The following is a 21,295-nucleotide window of genomic DNA, read 5'->3' as shown; positions in this document are numbered from 1 at the left end:
TTCCTCCAAATCTCAACCACAGCGGCAGCGGGAGGCACAGCCTCAGGGGAAGGGCTCTTCTGCATCTCTCTCGCAATGAGTATTTAAGGGCGAGCACAGCAGGACTGCAGCATTTTCAGATTTAATAGCAAGCCTGCGCTCATCAGCACCAGCTTAGGCGCAGGGCATGAGAAGCAAGAAGTGGGCGAGTACATGAAATAGCAGAGGTGGACGCGACGCGCAGCTGGGCACAACAACAGGACTAAAACCCTAAGTGATGTCATCTGCAAGAAGCTAAATGCGCTGTGGATAAAAGGAGCCTGCAGCTAGTATTTCAGCCTTGCCTTGCTAGGCTATTTTTGCTTAGATTGCCAAAATGTAATTACAACTAAATCCCCCTAACAAATACCAGAGAGCAGCAGGGGAGAGTTGTATTTAAAAGGAATTTTAAGTAGCAGCCGTAGTAGTACCTGATCACAGCAGGGAAAACAAACTGCGCCTGGGAAAGAGCATTTGGTTGAAAGCTGGTGGCAAACAAGTGGCAGGAGCAGGAACGGGACCGTGGGGTCTCGAGAAACTCTAAGAGTGATGCTACAGCCAGGGAAAATGCCCTGCCCTCCTGCCCAGCCAGGTGCCAGCAGGCACAAGCTGCATGGCCACGGGGAGCAGGCAGTCATCAGTCCCTGCGCTACTGCCTCGGACTGAAACCCTCAACGTGGAAAACAAACTCCTCAGAAGAATACTTGAGGCTGCCTTCTCTGCCAGTCCTGGCCGCTTTCAGTCTAAACTTCAATAACAACACCAGGAATTTGTGATTGGAGCCATAAGGCTGGAGGTCTCCTGGTCCCCAAGGCTGGTATCTCTCCCCCACGGTCTACTGGTTCTGTACTCACCAACAAACTGGTCCCAGCAGCCCCTTCGCGCTGGGACTGAGGAGTGCCCAGGGCAGGAGGTGTGCCCCAGCTCTGGCCAGAGCCTCCCCTTCAGGCCCGATGCAAAGGCTCTATTCAAAATGAAAGGCAATTGTGCTATTCCCCAAGGAAAAGGGGAAAGGCTAAAGCTGTTAATGAGTACAATTAGTGTTGTACTCAAGCAGCATCAGAGGAAATAATTAGCTCCTGTTGTTTCTGTGGCATCTGAACTGCAGCCTTGCTGTCTTTCCAAGCAACAACCGATCAGTCCAGCCTCACCCCAGAGGACAGAAGACAAGGGGTCACCCTCAGACCCTCTTCTGGTCACAGCTTCCACACAGCAGCCTCATCCAAGCCATCGCCCTCTTTTGCTACAGCCACTGGGGTCCAGTTTCCCATAGGGCTGAAGAGTTGCAGACCTCAGCCACCCACAGAAGCACGCACAGCCCTGCACTCAGCTTTTCCTGATGGTTCTCCACTGAGACAGCTGGAATAAAGCAGTTAAGTGACACCAGACACCTCTTTGTCCTAGTTTAAGGGCAGCTTGCAGCCCTCTCCCCAGCAGGGAAGGCTGGGTGCAAGACACTGCTAACCAGGGAGTATGAAGAAGATGCAAAGACAAAGTAACCTAATTTTTCAAGTTATATCTGTAGCTCCAGATCATGAAGGTCATGCAGACAGGTAGCTGAGAGGAAGTTGCCCTATGGAACCCAAAGAAGCAGGCCTGTGGTCTTACCACAGACTAGGGAAATACCACCCCACCACTTTCAGACCAAAAAAAATAAAAATAAAAAGACTGAAAGAAACAAAGAGACCCAATAATTTATTGGCAGAGCTGAAAGTGGGCATTTGAAAACCATAGGGCTGACTCTCAACTGGGAAGCTCCTCCCAGCTGCAGAGAGATTTTTTAATACTGGTAATCCCTCAGCAAAAGGCTCCGACGTCAAGGCAGAATCCCAGAGATCCTGCATGCCGTGTACAGAAAGAGAGGAAAGTGCTGCAAGATGCGGCCCCGAGGGCACGCTGCTAATTGAAAGGTTGGCCTCCCGCCCCACTGCTAAAAAAGTTTGTGTATGACAAAATCAGCCTCTATTATCACCGCTGCTGGAGGGCTTCAGATGGATCCTTCCTCCGAGGAGGAGTGCGAGAGTGGCCCATGAGTCCCTTCAGAGGTCGGAGGGCACTGGTGGAGACCTCTCAGTGCTTTCAACACGGAGAGAGGAGCTTAGTGCCAACTCTTGTTCTCACAATGTGATTTTTGTGTTTCGAAAGCTTGAATTATCCCTGGAAAACAAAGGGAAAAAAGAGGTTAAAGATATGCATTGTTCAGATCTCAGCACCCCAAGGTTCCACCCACTTATCAGTGGCTATCAGTGCTGCCATCCCAGCAATGTGTTGTCACCCAAAACAATGCTCGTTAAACCTCCTAAGCAGAACTTGCTAACTACAGACTTCCTGCTAAGCCAACCTGCTGCTCCAGAACACCTCAACACAAGCTCTTGGTTTGTTCCCATTCAGCAGGAATTAAAAAGTGCTATCTCCTGTGAACAAAGCACGACAGGCACTGCAAACTTCCCTAACAGATTCTGGGAGTTAAACAATTTGCAAGATCCCTTCCTTCCTAAATGTTTGTCCTCAGGGATTCTGCTTGGAGCACAAATATACTGGCAGTGAAGCCTTCTCCTGCCTCAGTGCCTCATAGCTAGTTCCTTTTGTCTCACTATCAACAAGTTTAGGCCTCTGGTCTTTCCTGCCTTGAAAGAATATTTAATCCAAAGAGGACATTCTCCAAAGCTTAAATAGCAGAGCTTTTTCAGCAGCTTTTACCCACGTGAGTACAGCCATGGGACTACTGCCAAAGAAAGGATTGCTGGTCCACAACCTTCATTTGTGTCATTGTGCAGCACGTGGCAGCAATTGAAGATAGGACAGGTTACAGAAACCTGTGCTAATGCTTACTGCTGGCCTGTGAGCAGCAGCAACAGGCAAACCATATTTACTCGTTAATAAAAAGGTTGGGGGAGTTGTTGCTGTTTTTTTACTCTTTAATTTTTTTCTTATCCAAAGGCAATTAAACGAGATGACAATTACTTGGAGAGGATGGGTTTGGTGCCCCTTCCCCTAAGAGGGCAGGACAGTAAGATGCCCAAACCAAGCATCTAGGGATAACCCAGCACACATCACAACAAATTGGCAGAGCTGTGTTGAAGAGTGAAGGCAGCTCACAGCTTCAGAAGCATGGTGCTTTGCAGGGCTGTAAAACCCCATTTCAACCCTTGAGCTAGCTTTGTGTGCTGCTAAAAGCCACGTGGTAGCTGTAACATCACAGCACAGTGCATGCTGGAACAGCTCCAGGAGGCAAGCTGGAGAGCTGGAGGAGCAGAAGGAAGTCAAAAACACTCTTTAGGAGAGTTAAACAAGTTACTCTGCTATTACATGACAGCACAAAACCATGCTGGAGGCCATCTGTAGGAGACTGGGGTTCACCTTTGTACTTGCAAGCAAAGCAGGCTGTGCTGCCATCTGGGAACATGATTCAGGATTCATTAACTGGATTCCAGTTAATTTGCAACAGCAATTAGACTTTCCGTCCCATTCAGTACTTTCACCCGTGTCATCTACCTCAGGAGGATGGCAGAGTTTAGTTCTTTCTTGGGCAGGTTCCTACATCTCCCCTCTTTTCACCCCTATCGTCGTGCCCCAGCCCTCTGCTCACTGCTGCTCTCCCTGGTGGGTAGCTCACTACAGTCGAGAGCTAAATCAACTCTGTCACTGTTTTCCTACCCACTTGGCACATGTTCTGGCCTTCTGAGCCTGGTGTTTCGTGAAGTGAGCTTGTTTTCTCTTCTGGAAGGTCACTTGAATGTCCTCTCAACAATAAAAACACTCCTATGTGCCTGCGTGATGTTTTGTAAACATTGATCCTCACAAAAAGCCAAATCAGTGAGGAAAGGTTATTTCAGCCGTGACTTCAGAGCAGGCCATGAGAGCACTGCTTGCCCAAAGCTGCGGAAGGAGGGTTTGGGAGCAGAGGGATTCCCAGTGACCCCTCGATGCTCGGCTGCATTGGAGCAGCTACACTCCACCACAGGGTGGGAATTGGGCTGGGGGATGTTCCTTCCAGCAGATTCCTCTACTCTGGCACTCAGCAGTGCAGCAATCCCACTTGGCTACAGCCAAACACAACCCTCCTCACCAGGCCTCGTGCTAGACCTTTTTTTAGGAGAGGGCCTGCTGTCGGGGAAGCAGGGTTAGAGGGGAAACCAATCTGAGCTGCAAGGCTCACAACGGCACCGAGCTCACCTTGCCTGTTTTCCCTGCACGTGGTCGGTTGCCATTACCAGAAGTAGCAGGTGGTTTCATCTCATTAGCCACAGCGTTATTATTTCTAAATACAGTAGCTCCTGCGTGTCCTTCCTGAACAAGCTTTTATTGACAGACTCATTTATTCTGCCCCAGCCCACTGTCAGGAGCAGAGGCGTGTATGCCAAGCTCCGGGCGCCTCTCGCGGTGTCCATCAGAGGGATGTGCTCAGCATTCATTTACCACTACCAGTCAGCCCTAGGCAGCAGACCCAAGCTGAAGACGTACCTCTCAGCCTCCTGGGACTAGGTCTGGGATACAACCGGCTCGCACAGAGGAAGGACACATTAGCAAAACAGCACGCAGCATTGTATCAGAAAATGCTGAGTGAATGCAGACCACTGTGAATGTCGGTGCCTTTGGTTGGGGGGGGGAAAAATATGTTTTGACCTTTAGGAAAGAGCCAGTAGTGGGACGAGGCCACCATCAGGCCCACGAGGCAAGAGGAAAACATGCCAGCCCACGGGAAGAGGGTTGGAAGCTGAGAGGTATGCCGTGAAGTCACATAGGAAGAAAGATGAGGCCCTACCCTGCGTGTGACAGAGGGAGGGGGAGCGTTCGATCAGCGGCCACTGCTGTTCACCAGGCCATGAAACTCCTCCCAGGCCCTGGCAAGCCAGAGGGAAAAAAAAAAATGAAAAAACAAAAAAAACAGCACTTCAGATCAAAGGCTTCTTAACTTTTAACGAGAGCAGAAACATTCAATGGCGTTTGAAAGGCACTTGTCTTCAGAGAGCAAGGCAATATTCTCTGATAGCCCTAGTGGATAGAAGCATCCTTAAAACCCAGCCAAACATCTGACAGCGCGAGGCAGCTTTTACGTTCTGCACAGCCATGAAGCGTTCCCACCGGCTGCTGGCGATACAGCCACATTAATACCCAGGGACAGGTACGACCTTCCCAGTCGCACACGGAAGATCCGTTTCCTATCAGTGATAAAGCAGCCCACGTTACGTGTTCCTGGAGGACTGTCACGCTTCTTGGCTGGTTAAACCCAGCCGGTTACTGGCCTCATGCTTCACCACGTATCTGAGAATGTAGCAATCCCTCCAACAGGGTATTTTTACTGCCACGTGGCTTAGTTATCAGGCCGTTCTTCCATCAGGCGGCAGAATCCCATCGTTACTAGGAAGTCTCACTTGCTACTGTAAACCTGCATTGTTAACGACAGCCCAATAAAAACACCAGAGCTCTTTGAAACGAAAACGTTTTCAGACAAGTCAGAGGGACAGGCCGAACGCTGCATTCCCCGGTGGAGGATGCTACTGACGGACAAAGCTAGCAGACTGAAAAATTGCTGTCTGTTTTATGAAGGCAGAATACTGAAAGCCCTCTCAGGGAAAAGATGCTGAGGTTAACGTGAGCATGACTATTATCTGCTGGGATGAGAGATGCCAAAGAACCTCATCGTTCTCCAGGCCCAGCAAAACAGTGCTGATGCCTACAGCACGTGCCAAGCCATTTACCAACCCCAAAGTCCCAAGGAGCAGGAGGGACCTTAAAGGGAACCCAGGTCAGCCATAAACCCAAGCTGTTCTGCAGACCTTGTCGCTGGTACTTTGCTGCAGCTACCTCATATCTTGTTCTCTGCATTACCTCACCGAGTCATCAGCATTACAGGGGAGTACAGAAACGGAAATTCTCTATTAGTCAGCATCCGTGCCCTAAACAGACTCACAGGCTCTCACACCTGAACCTCAAACAGTCAAGCTCCCAGTCAGCATCCGCAAAAGCACCTCAGTTGTCACATGCTCTTTCCCAGCAAAGTCGCAGCCCAAATTAACAGAGAATAACAGCAAGAATGGGCCACTGTGATGCCTATCTTGGATCTGTGGCACTACCCTCCCATGACAGGACAGCAAATCCTTCTTTTGAGGGGACAAAAACCATCTTCTGAGCACCCATGGGAGCACAAAATCTTTCTGATCTTGAGTAGGAGGGACAAGTAACAGTCATCCACAGAAGTCCCAAAGCTACTTGGAATCTCTGAGCTGATCCTCAGACACCAACCCTTGAAGCCACGGTACCAGACACTGGGGGTACAACTGCCTCCCTCCAGAAGAAAGGTAGGGGAAAGACAAACTTTTGACTTGAATTCCTCCTCGCTGCTGAATGCTGTTGGAAAGCTAGCTACATCTCCAGCTTCGTCTCTAGCTTCATGGCTTCCCTTCAGCCTCCCATGTTCCTATTTCTACCACATTTCCATCACCCCCAATCACATCTTCTCTTTCTTCTCTTGCAGTTCTACCCAAATTGATCACTTTTCTCTACAAAAGGGACACAAGGTTATTTGTCAACATAATTGATGATGTACTGCCCCTTTCAAACCAAGGAGTCCCCTGTTCCAACATCACATAACATCACGCACATAGACCTTCAGCTGCCAAGTCCTTCTCGCAGACAGAGAAAAAGATCTCCTAGCCAAGAATTTTTAAGTTTAGACCCTCATACATATTATAGCACTAATTATTCCAACTATCTGCTGACTTGACTGAAAAAATCCACTAAGATGTGTCTGCCCTAATGTACCTAAGCTATGCTAGCGGAGCAAACTGCTCTCCATTTCGTACCGAACGAGGCTGCCAGTTAATTTCATCTGGCAGAATCTTTATGGCCTGTGATGTGCCAAAGGCACGGTGCCAGAGAGTCTAAGAGGTTATTTTTATGTATAGACATTTTTAGTACCTCGGTGCTATACTGTCTGTGCAGCGATCAGATACTCAGTGAATTGATCCCCAACACTTGGGTTATTCCCATTGAACAGATGGGAAATGGAAACATTAGCAGGCTAAATAAAGCCAGCCAGAGCTGGTCCTCCACGCTCATTCCTGACCCACAACTGATGAAACTTCCCACTTTCTCCCCCACTACCCAAAGTCAGAATGCAAGCAGGGCTCCCTTTATCCTCAGCAAGTTGGAGGAAAAAAAAAAATAATGCAAAAAGGAGCCACCAGCAGAGCAAAAAGAGGAAGAGCAACCACAGCAGCTTCAAGGGACTTTCCAAATCACAATTGTGCAAGTAGTGCCGGCAGCTCTCCCCACAGCACCCTCAAAGTCCTAGCAGTTCCCCTTGATATTTTTCTGTGCAGCCCTGCCTCCCTTCCATCTGCTTCCGTAGCTAAAAACAGAGGTGGGGAGCTCATAGCACATGCTACCTTAACACTCACCAGAGACCGTCCCTCTCCTCATGCTCTTCAGAGTGGTTAAAGGGTTTGCCCAAAGCCACCAGGAACCTTGTGACAAGCCTACAGACCAACAGCTTTAAAAAAATCTGGTATTCTTGTAGCCTGAAATAATCCTTTCCTATATCTGGCAATCTGTAGCACAGGCTAAGAGGGAAGCCACCACAGCTTTGAAATGAACACATCTGAACTGACCTCCTTGAAAAGAAACATGGAATAGATTATAGTGGCTTCTTTGGTAAGAGACAGGCCACCAGGATATGGGAACCTCTTACAAAGAGAGAGACCTTTCTGAATAAAATATACAAAGGTGACCAAGAACAAGTCAGTGAATCCATTATTTCAAAGCCCAAGTCTAAGGAAGTGCTCTTAGACTTCCAGCACCTGGAAGTGTTACTGGAATTGGAGAAAGGAATGATAAACAAATGAAGCCAGTATTGCAGGGCCTCAGGTCTGGAACCTCACCACCCTCCTCTAGCTTTTATTCCTGTTGTCAGACTGGATGGAATGAGGGTGAAGCAATGCAGCTCTCTAGAGCTGGCAAGACCCAGGGCAACCTGCCCTCCCGCTGACAGGCAGTGTTACGGCCCCACGTGGAAGCCGTGTAACTTTAAACAAGGTTAACCCTGCACACACCATCCAAACAGCCAAAGGCAAAGCTGGTACAAACAGGACGGCAGCACCGAAGAGTATCAACTCCTAACGTCCTTGGAAATCAGCAAGCAAACGAAAACCAGGGCTACAAAAACATAACAGAGTTAACATCATAATTAGAGCATTGGCTGAACTTCGATGCAACAAAGGAGACTTCTCCCCAGCCCGCCACCTCCAGCCTACTGGCTCAGGGGCACTGACCTTGCCAAACACTTCCCCCTTCCATGAGGATTTCTGCTGTCATATTTCCCTTGGATTCAGGACCTCGTTCCCTGCCTCCCCTTTTTATTTTTGGCACGAGAACGTTGCCCCTGCACTCTTCTTGCAGCGCATACCCTTTCTCCCTCCTTAGGATATCTGCTTGTTTCCTAGCCAAAATATAGTCCAAGGCCTCCAACTGCCTGCAGTGAAACGAACCCGGTGCCAGCCCTATTAAGATCAACTATTCTTCTCATTTACTCGAGCCGTCCCATTAGTTATCAGTGGTGACTTTGAAAGGAAGGGAGAGTTTTATACGCTGCTCAGCTCTCACTGCAGCAGGCACTTACAAATAACTGAAGCTTTGTTTTCAGAAAAAGCAGCCTTGCTTTAGAGCTGACAGGACGATCCATAAAGTCACCCAGCAACCAAAATGCTTCCGACCCAGGCGGCTCAGGGGAAGCCAGCAGCATGGCCACACTGTGAAGGTCTGGTCTCTCCTGTCACACGAAGCAGCGCTGCTGAACTTGCCTGGGCCTCCTGGATGGTTCTGCAGGTGGGAGCTCTCAACACAGGAGACCATTGACCCCACAGTTAGGAGAACAGGAAAAAAAGGCTGATAACCCCAGGCAGAGCAAGGGTGTATGCAGGACAGCCAAGCCCTTTACACTACATGCCTGAAAAAAAAAAACTGAAATCAAACCTTATGGTGATCATTTCCCCACCACCACACTCCTGACTGCAGTTCGCTCACTACAGACACCTGCCTGGATAATTTCAGTGGCTTCACCGAGACTTGAGTAGGCTGTGGTCAGCAACACTGCTTTCAAAAAAAAAAAATCAACAACAACATTACACCTCCTGTGACAGCAAAACAGACTTCTTTTTTTTTTCCTTTTTTTCCTTAATTTCAATTAATTTCCTTAATTTACCATAGAGAGTACTGCTGTCTGTAACCTGCTGGACACTGTCACCGCCAGGGTTAACAACACTGATGAACAGGACCTATGAAGTGGCTCACTTCAGGTGAGTGCACCTCTTCATCCACCTCTGAGAGAACAAAGAAGTGCTTTCTATCCAGCTGCTGAAACAAGGTAGCCCAAAAAGTGTCATAGGTTCTTTTCAGGTGCTCAGCACTGTAACGCCTAAGGTACTATAAATCCCCTGGAATTAAGCAGAGTCCAACAGATTTCTCTAGCTCTTCCAACAAGATTGGAAATTAATACAGACTAGGCTGACCCTTCCACTTGCTGGGATTTAGGCAGCTTGTCAATATTGCAAGCAAGAGAAAGGACGAACATGGGAAAACTGCAATGAAAGATCTGCTTATCTAGCTAAATGCACAAGCCCCACCACTGAGAGCTGAAGGGACGGAATGCAGAATAGGTCCTTGGAATAGCTGTGAAGCAACAGATACTTTTCCAAAGCAGCTTGGCAGCACCACCGCCTTCTGAAACAAAGGGGGCTGCAGCCTCACTGACAACTCATGAAAAATGGTGTCTAAAAATGAGTTAATATGAAATGCAACATCACAAAAGGAATATATAAAACCTGAAACACAGTGCTCAGGTTCCACAGCGAGGGGCATGCTACCAATTTCTACAGAAGCATTCATTTACAGTGTGTCAAAAGCTAATCCAGGTCAATTCACTACCTAGAAGTCAAGGTTTTGAGAAACGCCTGTTCTTTTCTTGCTAAGCGTGCTCCCTTCCCTGAAGCACAATCAATGCCAATCAAACCCTGCACATGAGCAGAGCTCTAGTGGAGAGATGCAGCCCATACAAATGAAAAATGCCACGAGCCCCCCTAGAAAGGCAGCCCTGACAAAGCCTACAGCACAGCTCTTCCATTAGAGCCTTTCATAAAACACAGCCAGAGTGTGAATATAGAGTGCTGGCTAGAAAGCCCTCCTGAGTCATAAATCACATGGTACATGCACAGCATAAGTGGAGTTTATTCATGACGGACAGTATTTCAACAGGGCTTGATAGATGGGTGAGGAAAAGGAGCCAGACTTTATGGAGGATAGAACTAGTTACACAAGAGATTCTTCATTAGTGAGAAAACCTTAATGATGCGAGGCAGGGCCAAGCAGAGGCAGACTGAGAGCTGGGGCTGTCCTGCTCTCCTCTGGCAACAAAGCAGGCACCATCACCGCCCCGCTGCCACTGCAGCTGGCTGCCTGCAGCTCCTCCCTCCGTGCTAGAGCTGGTACCAGGCAAGAAAAGCACAATAAGTCGGTCCGTGCAGCACCACACAAACCCCACTGACAAGCAGCTCTGCTCTGAATTACACCAGTGCCATTAGATGTGGGACAGCACTGAAATCACACTGCTGCAGCTCAAGCGAGGCCGTGGAAAGAAGAGCTCTCGTGATACCTGACATGATTGAAGGTTAGCTGCTCAGACCTACCTCGCTAGGACACCAGCAAACCAAACTTCTCCCTATCACTCCTGCCCACAGGAGAGTAAGTGGGAGACAAGTCAGCCTGCTATTTAACAACTGTTCCCGACTGTCATCCGAACTACTAAGCCTGGCTCCTCCGACACCTGTTGTTCTTGGACAAGCTTCTCTTGCAGCACACATCAGAAGAGTAAAATGAAACTTTGATGCTATGCAGCAAGAGAGGGCAGCAAACAGGGTCTGTTACACTATTGTAGGGAAATCAGACCACCAGGCTGGATGCACCGCTCAAGGACTGGCACCTGCCAGAGCAAAACCAGTTACAAACATGGCGACAGCAGCGTTCTGTGGCTTCATAGGACGTGCTGGTGGGGAGAGCTTATTAAGGAAAAGCCACATCACTTCAATCCTAAACTTGCTGCACAAACAAATATCCCAGCTGGAACACAACTTTCCTTACAGAGTCAGGGAGAACATAAACATCTCCCCTCTTACACCACAAAGCCACATTACCACAGGCTGCAGCCTGCTGCTGCTGAACAGAAGCAAAATATCCTGGAATGTGTCCACATGAGCACTTTGCTATCTCCTAACACAGACAGACAGCTGATAGTGCCCTCTCCTGGCAATAAGCACATGAGAAATGTTACCAGCAAAATCACGAGTAGGAGGTTTCAACAGAAATGGGAACTTTCAGAAACCAAAAAGCTGCCTGGAAAATACTCCGTCAATAATAATAATTTCCTCTTCCCTTCTCTTTCCCACACACACAGGCAGGAGGGCCGTGTGGAGCACTAGATGCCTAAAGGCAGTTTAAACAGAGCTGCGTGTTCTTGCTAGTGACCCACACCCAAAACTGGATGCAACCAGAAGCTAGCTTTCTGCTAAAACCAGGACTGAGCCCACCAAACTCTCCTCGGCATGCTATCTAGGAAGGTGTTTCTATGGAAAGGACAAGCTAACAATGAAAATAGGTCATGAAAGGTACTTGGACCTTGATTAAGCATTGGATTAGAAAGCTTGCTGCTCTATCAATGTCTCATTAATTTGTTTCACTTCTTTTTCTGGTTGCACCTTTCCAAGTGTTAATTTAACCCATATGACCTAATTGGTGTATTGGTTTGTAATATACTTCGGGGAAAAAATTACATTATTCACCTATAACTAATACCTATATGTGCAAGTCTTTGTCACGTTGTGGGAATAAAAGTCACCCTGAATGGCCTGGTATGGTAAGCTGTAATAGGTTTATTTAAAAATACAGCTGTCCTCTCTGTGTACTGTGATCTTCCAGTCTTGTTAAAGAGCCTCTGTCACCAGGGCCTGGAAGACTTAATATACGACGTTTATTATGATTAGAAATCATTTGTACAGCACTGTAAATTCACACAGCACTTTCCCAAGAACATTTATAAGTCTAATGGCACTATAAATCCCTTTAGCTTCCGCACTTTATTCCCCCGAATCTCTATTTATTCAAATGATTTTGTCCCCCCCACTGCACGCGTCTCTGAATGCATCAAACCACAACCCCACACTGGGCTGCCCATCTCCCAAGTGACAGGCTGGGTGGATTGCTAACAAAACCCAGAACTACACGCTCAAAAAGAATAAGGTCTTACTATTAAAACCAAATGTCCCTGAGAACAACACAATAACAATACAGATATTTGGCTTTCAAAGCGCACTGGCAACAATTGCTGCTGTTTGTCTTGCTGTCTGCAAGAACCACAACGCACGTGAGCGCTCCCCTCGATTCTTGTGCCCTGCACTAAACTGCTCAAGCACGCATGCAACCAGCAGCGGGCCCTCCCCCTGCCACCGCACGTACTTGATGCTGTCGGTGTGTGTTTTATATTCCATGATGGTGTTGGGAGGTAGGTTGAGCACTCTTCGTAACGTGTCGCGTATCCGGGCTGTCGTGGCCTGGTCGCTGGCTGTCTTGTTCCATATCGAGATAATATCCTCCTACGGAACAGCACGGAAGGGGTAAGCAGATGGGGGCTTTTTGCAGCCCTGCCAAATGGAAGTACAGGCCGGTTCTCAGAGCAGCTTACCTGGAATCGGACAGAGACGACTGCCCCACAGATTTCTTCCCCCACCATGAACTGTTCTCCCAACATCGCCAGAATGAGATTCTCCCAGCATCGCGATGCTAGGCCCTTTCGCAGACGGATAATCCATTTACCACCATTTTTGTTGGCATCGTCCTACGAAGACGGGCAAGAAATCGATTTGTTTCCCTCCAGCAATTTTTCTCCTTCCCACAAGACAGCAGATCCATTGACAGGAGCACGTACTGATTGGGTGGGGCATGAGGGGCTGTTATTTGGAGGTACTTTCAAGCAAAGACATTTCACTTCTCCCCCATACCAGCAGAGAAAGAGGTATGCCACTTACTTTGAATATAAAGCATTTGAAACAATAACACTCAGCATTCCAGAGGAAGCTCTATACACTGAAGACTTGAGCTCTGGTGTTTTGATCCCACCAGCAAAGGCTACGGCAGCCTATCAATCTGCACACAGAACCAGAAGCAAGAACCTTAAAACTATTCCTAAACCCTAGCCTAATTCCCACTTTGTCTAATCCACTGTATATGTAGCTCTGCTTGTAAAAGATGAAAAACCCTTCAAAGAATACAGAAAGAAGGAAAACAGTTTGCAAAGTCACATTTAATAGCAAGTGAAAAGTTGAAAAGTGCTTTCCTTCAGCATTTCCAGGAATGGCCTCATGATTTGTGTTAACACAAAGACCAGTCCTTTCCCTAGGAGCCACTGACATTATCACACATACTGAATTCATGATCCAGTCTGTGTTGACCCACAGAAATACCCAAAAATCAAGGGAGAGAAGAAAGGAAATACTTATGCTAAGCACCCAGTCTGTCACCTCAATATTGCGATTCCATATGTTGTACTGAAAACTGCTACAGACTCCCCTGCTTCAGGGAACACACGCCTACATCCAAGAGCAGCTCATCCTCTGTGCAGAATGCTCACTGTGGCATTCCCTTGTATGACACTAGCTGGCAAAGCTTACAAGGTGAGAGGGGAACAAATTCCATCCAAAGCTAAAGAGAGAAGGAGCAATAAGTCTAAGAGGTGGCAGTTAGGAAGGGAAGGAGAAGGGAGGTCTAGGACAGAAACAGAGAACTCATGGGGAACTGTAAACACCAGACATCCCTGGCCAAATCACTTGCAATTCCCTCTGGGTCACACCTTGTAGATGCCAGGCAATGCAGCCCAATCCATCTTCATGTAACAAAGCTCACTTTATTTTAGCCTTAGAGCTTTGTTAGGGCTTCAAAAAACTAAACGTTTGTGTGCTCTCAGAGACAGCAAGTACTAATCAAGCAATCCTTAGCAAACCTGGAAACGGCAGCACAACATCAGTATTCAGCAGATCCCCAGTTTTCATGTATGTGCTGAAGCCCGTGCTGAAAGCGGGAGGTGTCAGCTCCAGACAAACCTCAAAGCGTGACAGCAGCCACATGCAAGGTGAAAAATCCCATTCGGCACAAATCCTAGGAATGTGGCATACTCCTATGAAACGCAAAATGCTTTTTGACTGAGCAACCTTGTTTGCCACGTTGTAAACATTCCACTCTAAGAATTAAGTTGTCTACACCTCATCCTTTATAAACAGAGAGTTGAGTTTAGCTCCTCAAATGTTCCACACTGCCTAATGGGGATCAGAAAATAAAGTGGTATTGCTCAAAATACTTCAAATGTGGTTTAAGCAGGTTCAAGGCTAGAAAGAGAACAGTGATTGGGAGGCAGATGCTGTATTGTGTGTTTTATGGTTATCATTAGTTTTCTTTCAGGTTAAACAAGCTTCGGTTCAGTCAAGCATTTGATTTCCCTTTACCAGAATAATAATGATCTGCAGCCCAGAAAATCACAAGGGAACATTACGCTTACTGCTCCTGACTTTACCCAGAAAAAGCACAGATGGATCCTGAAAGAGATCAGAGCCACACGCACATATATGTGCTTACGAGAATTGCAGCATGTAAGGATTAATTTGAAAGAGAAAGGAACATAAACAAAGCCCTGCAGAGCAAGCAGCAAAGAGAAGGGCAGCAGCAAGGATCCTCTTCTACAAATACAAGAAAACATCGTGGCCAGAAGTAAAAAAAAAAACAAAAAACAAAGAACCTCTCCACCTCCTACTTAAAATGGCTACAGGGAAATGCTTTATAGAAATTCTGTTAACTTGTGGTCTCTCTGGTTGACACATTATGAGAGCAGCTAGCTCGCTGGGAGCCCAAAGAGGGTTAAGCGTTTTATATAAATTGTATTTGCAGTAACTGGCTATAAAACACCTTGCTTAAAATAATTGCCAACCAGGGTCACATATAAATTTCTCAGGACCAAGCAGCATAATTAGGTACTGCAAAGCAACACATAAAATTCTCATGCTGCAAATGGTATTGGTCAGTCCTGGAAGCCAGCTAGGAATTGGACAAAAAAATACATTTTTGTATTTTGCTGGGCAAAAATGTATTTTTTTTTTTTAAACAGATTTGAATAGGAATGAACACAAGCGAACTGAGTACTTTGGAAAGAAAAAAAGCAAATGAAGGGCTAAGCCTTCTTCCCACCTTCAGCTCTGCACGGCTGTAGGCTTTTAACCATGTGTGTTCTTCCTTGTCTGAAAAAGGAGGTTTAGTTTCCATCTTTGTTGGACTCTACTTACAGAGGTTGAGCCCATTTAGAGAAAAGCCCCACACCCCACAGTGTTGTCACTGGACAAAGCTGTAATAAAGGGAAAATGTCAACACGTAGGAGGCACAGAGGTTTGTTGGTGCCCTCCTCACTGGGTTCCAGGCAACGCTGTCCCGCCCTCCTCTGCCAGAGGATCACAGCACTACAAGGTTACAAGGACCGGGTTCTGAGAACTTTACAGGAAACCCAGACAAAAGGGCTGCCTGCACCCAAGAGAAGCCTGGAGTGCCCTTTAGTGACAAGAGTCCATTGTAGAACCACTCTGGAAAAATACCGAGGCAGAAATGAGAGCTCCAACTCACCTCCCACATGGGTTTGATCCCCTCTTTGAAAAGATGGAAGTCACTGTGGCCTGTCAGGTCCCCAGGACGTACCATGTGACTGTAAAACCGCCAGAACTGCTCCACCTGCAATGACACAAACCACACAATGAGGCTGCCCAAACAGATCAGAGCCAAGATTCCTACAGGAAGAGGCTTCCCCTTCTATACCAGCTAGCCAGAGCCACCTTCCCTCTTCTCTTCTACCTTCTTGGCACAAGGGTGGTGGTTAGGATACCCATAAGGCAGCAGTAGGATCAGAGCTTGGTGGCCTGTTTTTGATTGCTTCTATCAGCAGATGACCACTTGAAATATTCAACAAGTACCTGCAAAAAATACTTGGTGTTTGTCTGAGGAAATCTAGGCTAAGATCGCATCTGTTCTAGACAACAGTTGCCAGACATCTCGTGTAAATGCTAACACCCAAACTTTAATTAGTGGATGTGTGTCAAGAGCAAACAAAGCCAAGCCTCCCTATACAAGACCACATCATCCCTGCTTCAACCACTGCTTGCTGGGCTACTGGAGACTGCAGGAGCCTCCAAACGAGACATATTTTGTATTTAATTTTGCTGTGTCCAGGTTTTAAGACAACAGAGGCATTCTGGTGCTGTTTTAAAATCTTAAGGCACCACTCTGAGCTTTTATTTAAATTATTTCCCTTTACAACCTGCTCTGGTACACTTTGACCACTTGAAAAATACCAGTTTCCATCATGACAGCCCCTGTGTCTACTTCAGTCTGGTGTGCATTTTTAATTCTTAAAAATAAAATATTTATCCTTTGAGATCCTCTGAAATTGTAGAGAGGCTGGACCTTTAAAACAAAACAAAGCACTAGAAGAGGTTACACCAATTTCCAGATTTGAAGAGAACTCTACTCAGTAAGACAATAGCTATTAAGCAGGTCAGCAGCGAAGCTGGAGAGGTTAGGCACCGTCCCAAGTACTTCAACAGAGACCTTGATGACTTGGTCAGCCCTTGGAATTCTGCTCCAACCTCCAATCTCAGCCACCCAAGCAGGAATTTGCTTTTATAGCCAATATAATTATGAAACAAAACTGAGGTGGGGCCGGATACAATTTATTTTTGTTAGACACATCCAAACGCAGTGTGGAAATCAAAATCTTACACTAAGTGCATATGCCCTCTAGTGGTTAGCGCTAAAAAGCTTTCAGAGCTTTCTACTGAAAAGCAAAGAATAAACCCAAACCTAGATCTTGGCTCAGACAATTCTTCCTGCAGCTTGTTCTCTCTAACAGAATTTGGAAACAAACACATCAGCAGATCTTCTGGCCAACACCCTTCCATCCTAGCTGAACTCTAGCATTCCCAGCCTACAACGGCAACCAGCAACTCCTTGCAAAAAAGAGTAGACAACAGAACACGTGAAGTTCTTCCTCTAGGGAGCTATTAAGTCTACACTGATTTAAGAAACTGCAAAGTTATTGCCAGATCACCACGCAGTAGCCAAAAGTACTTGACCACACAGGAGAACAGTAGCTCCCCACGACCCAACATGCTCAGAGCAATTCCTCCCACCTTTACCCTGTGTGGCTGCAGGAATACAACCAAGCTGCCTAGACAGGCATATTTTTGCAGCCTCCAGAAGAGATGAAAGGGTATTTTTGTATTCTTTTATTTTACAAATTCCCACATCACAGCAGATAGTTTTACTGGTAGGAAGAACTCATTTTTGCATGGGCCTTTGAAATATCCGGGGAAACGACTAGATTAAAAACAAACAAACAAAGCAACCACCAGGCAGTACACTTCCCAGCCGTGAGAATTTTATTTGTGGTGTCTGTAACACCGAGGACCTATTTTACTTGTGTACCTTGGCATCTTAATGATGGTTTTACACTGCCAGCACCATGAAACAACCCAACACTGCCTGCCCTTCCAGCACTTCCTTCATTCTAGGAATAAACACCCATAAACAGCAAAAGGTAAAAGGGAGAGGAGCTTGCTTTTGTTAACTACTTCACTGCAGCACCAAATGCACCTCACTCATCACTTCCAGAAAGGCAACAGACACCAGGCCAACAGCTGCTTGCACATACAGCCACTTGATGCCTGTTCATTATTCTTTGTGATGGAAACACTTGGCACAGCATCGGAAGGGACTGAACAGCCTGCTTCACGGCTACATGGCATCCAGCAGAGCTGTTGCTTTCTTCTCCTGCTTACCTGTCCAGATTTGCTGCAGCTAGCAGAAGCTACATGTGACTTCTTTTTATTTCTATTGTTATTATTCCAGCTGTCTAGCACAGGGCAAAGAACTGCTTAGGACATGTCCCATGCTGTATGGTTCAAGAACTCACCTGTAAGTCACGGCACATCACACTCAGCTCTGTTCCTGACAGCAGAAGCACAGCGTCCACGTGCACACACTCAGCAAGCCAGCGACGACGGCCACATCACGCTCACGAGACACAAGCACAACAGGGATATACTCACTGAGGCAAAGGTGCCAATCTGTTTGATGTTCTGTTCGTAACTCTGCGAGCTGGTAGGCCTTCCAGGTGTTCGTCTGGAGTACCAGAACGTGTAATTATACTGCAAGGGGTGCTCAGCTGGCCCTGGGACAACTGCCTGCAGAACAGAAAACTTTGCTTATCCCTTATAAACTCCTCAGCATCAGGAATGGAAATAATTATATTCACAGCATCAGAAGTCCACACGTTCCTGCCCCCACAGATTATAAAACAAACATCTGATCCTTATTTTCACAGAAAAAAAATAAATACCATCTCTGTTAGTTGTCTGACATGGAACATTAGGCTAACAGCAGCTGACTGTTCCGAAGAATATTAGAAATTTGCAGTGCAGGGATGGCTGAGGAAATAATAACACGCTCAGGGAAGTGTCACAAAAAAGCATCTCTCATGAGAGCTAAAAGGAAAATTTAGTGATGCTGTTTCTAATTAACTGTGATTGTCTCAAAAAGAAAAAAAAAAAGACCAACTAAAAATGGCAATATGAGAGTTTAGCTTTCCTGAATTAAGAAGTCATTCATCTCTGGGAAGAGTAAAGCTCATTTATGCTAAACCATGATTCAAAAGCAATTACAACTCTTTGGTGACAACAACTCCCTTAAGCAACCAACACCCCACCACTCCGGGAGGATTAGTCTGTCTCAGAACTTGTTATGGCAGCTTCGGCAGAACCCATCGCTAGCAGTCAGCAGAGAGGTCTTTTCAATTTCCAAAACATCCACTTCCCATTTAAAAAGCCTTCTAATACACATAAAAGAGGTTAACAAGAACTCATTAGCTAAGAGTCAAAACTGACAGGGGAAAAAAAGCCTCAAAGCCCCCATCATGCATCCCTAGATACTGCTGCAGGAGTAACTAGGGCTTAAGTCTCTATTCTCTTCTCGAGAGCAATAAGTTTATAATGATTGTATTACTACAGACACGACAGTATTAAGTACAAGAAAAAAACATACGTATATCCACTTTCTTAACAAAGCTATGTGACACTCAGAGATTCCATCCTGAATTATTTTATCAGTTGCAAAAACACAGCCTGGTAAACCAACTGCAAACCTCTGTCAATCTGTCCTTCCCACGTCCTCTTCCAAAAAAAAGTTTTTTTTGGGGGAAAAACAAAGCTTTATACTCATTTCTACTCAAAAGCTTGGCTGTGCCTAGCTGCAACTTGTGAACGGAGCTTTTGCTCCTCAGGTTACATATCTTTGAAAACTAAATCAAATTATTCAAATATTAGCACAGCCCCCCTGCTGTCACTAGCGCAGTAGCAGCACGTGAAGTGAGCACAGCTCTTTAAGACATCTCCCTTATCCTAAGACTGAGGGCTCTCCAGCCCTCCCACCTCACGCCCTACCGAGGGAAAGCAGGTGCCAGCACCTTACCTTCCTCTTGGTAGTACTCTGGGGTTTCTCCCGGTCGTTCTTTTCCTTCTCACCGTCTTTCTGTGTGTTATTCTCCTCGTTCTGGTCATGGTCTCCGCTATCATCATCTTTCAATCTGACAGGGAGAAGGCAGGCAGGAAGCAGGCGTCACACCTCGCAGCCCAAACCTTTCACGCCGAACCCAGCCGCTCTGCGCTCCCCACGAGGTCACAACCCTCGGGCTGGCAGCCCACGCGGCCAGCACCACACGCGGCGTTCCCCATGCCCAGCACCCGTGGCAGCCACCTCAGGCACAACACCAGGCCCAGCAGCCGGCTCCCTCCCCCCCCAGCACCTCACGGCCGCGGCCCCTTCCCCACCGAGGGCGGCCCCGCCACAACCGGGGGCTGAGGCGGCCGGGCCCGGGCCCGCTCCCCGAGCCCAGGCGGGAACCCCTGAGGCAGCCCGGGAGCTTTGAGGGCCCGGTGACTCGCAGCCAAGCCCGGGGCGGCCCCGGGTGTCGGAGCGCGGCCGTGAGCGGGGTCGGGTCCCGTCAGGCCCGGGGCAGGCCCCGCCGCCGACTCACGCGTCGAATTTGTTGTTCATCGTCGCTCGCTGCCGCCACCTCCGTCCGCTCCGCCACTTCCGCCCCGCCGGGTCCGCCGCCCAAAGCCTTCCCCCGACTTCCGGCCGCGAGCCCCCAGCCGCCGCTTCGCTGCCTTCACCTCCTTCCCCCCCCCACTCCCCTCCTTCCCCGCCGCTCCTCGGCCCGGCGCCGGGAGCGCGGAGAGCGTCGGAAGCGGAAAAGCGACGCACCCGGCCGCCATCTTGAGTGTGGCGGAGGGTGGCGGGCGCCATGTTGGGTGTGGCGATAGGGCCGGCCCCGTGGGGCAAGGGAAAGAAGGGGAAGTTTACGTGGCTTTATTACATTATATGGCTTTATTTTAACTCAAAATGCCCCAAACAGGTTACACTGCAGGATTAGGACAGCTGACTCAATGGCATTTTGCCTAGTACCGTGGCACAAGCAGGGACAGTGACACCTATAGTATCACAGAATCACAGAATCACAGAATTTCTAGGTGGGAAGAGACCTCAAGATCATCGAGTCCAACCCCTGACCTAACACTAACAGTCCTCCACTAAACCATATCCCTAAGCTCTACATCTAAACATCTTTTAAAGACCTCCAGGGATGGTGACTCCAGCACTTCCCTGGGCAGCCCGTTCCAATGCCTAACAACCCATCATTTCTCACCTTGTACTTCAGGTACACCATTACGCAGAGGAGAGGCCACCATAAAGTATCAGTGGTGATGTCTGAGCCTCCCGAAAGAGATCCGTGATCACCTGTGTCATGGTGATCTCCGAATACAGAGCGTGGGTCATCCTTTGCCTGTAGATGTAAAATGGATGATGGGATTTAAGAGTCTCTTAATAGCATAGCAAATTTCCAGCAAAAGGGCTTTTTGCATCACAAAATCCATACTAAGTTGATAAGACAGCAGCCTTGTAGCTCTATTAAAAAATAATCTTACTGACTGAGGAAGACAGTGTACAATAAGGCTTGTTTCAGTCTAGGGTGGAACAACATTACTGCCTCTGTGGTGATTGCCAAGGAACGTCCTCAAGTACTTAGACAAAGTATTTCGCTTTTGAGGTTGAATTAAAAGAAATAAATAGGTCAACAGCCTCTCAG

At 47.4% G+C, this 21,295-nt stretch overlaps 1 protein-coding gene across 2 annotated transcripts; it reads right to left on the bottom strand.

The window, feature by feature from the left end:
- Positions 1-1,687: 1,687 nt before the first annotated feature.
- Positions 1,688-20,342, bottom strand: EIF4E2 (eukaryotic translation initiation factor 4E family member 2). 2 transcript variants are annotated; one of them, XM_027464221.3, is made up of 8 exons: positions 20,183-20,342; positions 19,618-19,732; positions 18,201-18,335; positions 15,724-15,828; positions 12,749-12,901; positions 12,523-12,659; positions 4,784-4,862; positions 1,688-2,175 (listed from the first exon to the last, which is right to left on the bottom strand). In XM_027464221.3, exons 1-7 carry the CDS (start codon positions 20,200-20,202, stop codon positions 4,817-4,819), a joined length of 711 nt encoding a protein of 236 aa, XP_027320022.1. In that variant the 5' UTR covers positions 20,203-20,342; the 3' UTR covers positions 1,688-2,175; positions 4,784-4,816. The 2 variants fall into 2 exon arrangements, with proteins under 2 accessions (XP_027320022.1, XP_027320023.1); XM_027464222.3 differs by lacking the exon at positions 4,784-4,862.
- Positions 20,343-21,295: the final 953 nt, after the last annotated feature.

The sequence above is a fragment of the Anas platyrhynchos genome, chromosome 9 (assembly GCF_047663525.1).
Source record: "Anas platyrhynchos isolate ZD024472 breed Pekin duck chromosome 9, IASCAAS_PekinDuck_T2T, whole genome shotgun sequence".
NCBI classification, from domain to species: domain Eukaryota; kingdom Metazoa; phylum Chordata; class Aves; order Anseriformes; family Anatidae; genus Anas; species Anas platyrhynchos.
Note: the sequence above shows the minus strand (reverse complement) of the source record. Positions and strands in the feature narration are given on the sequence as shown.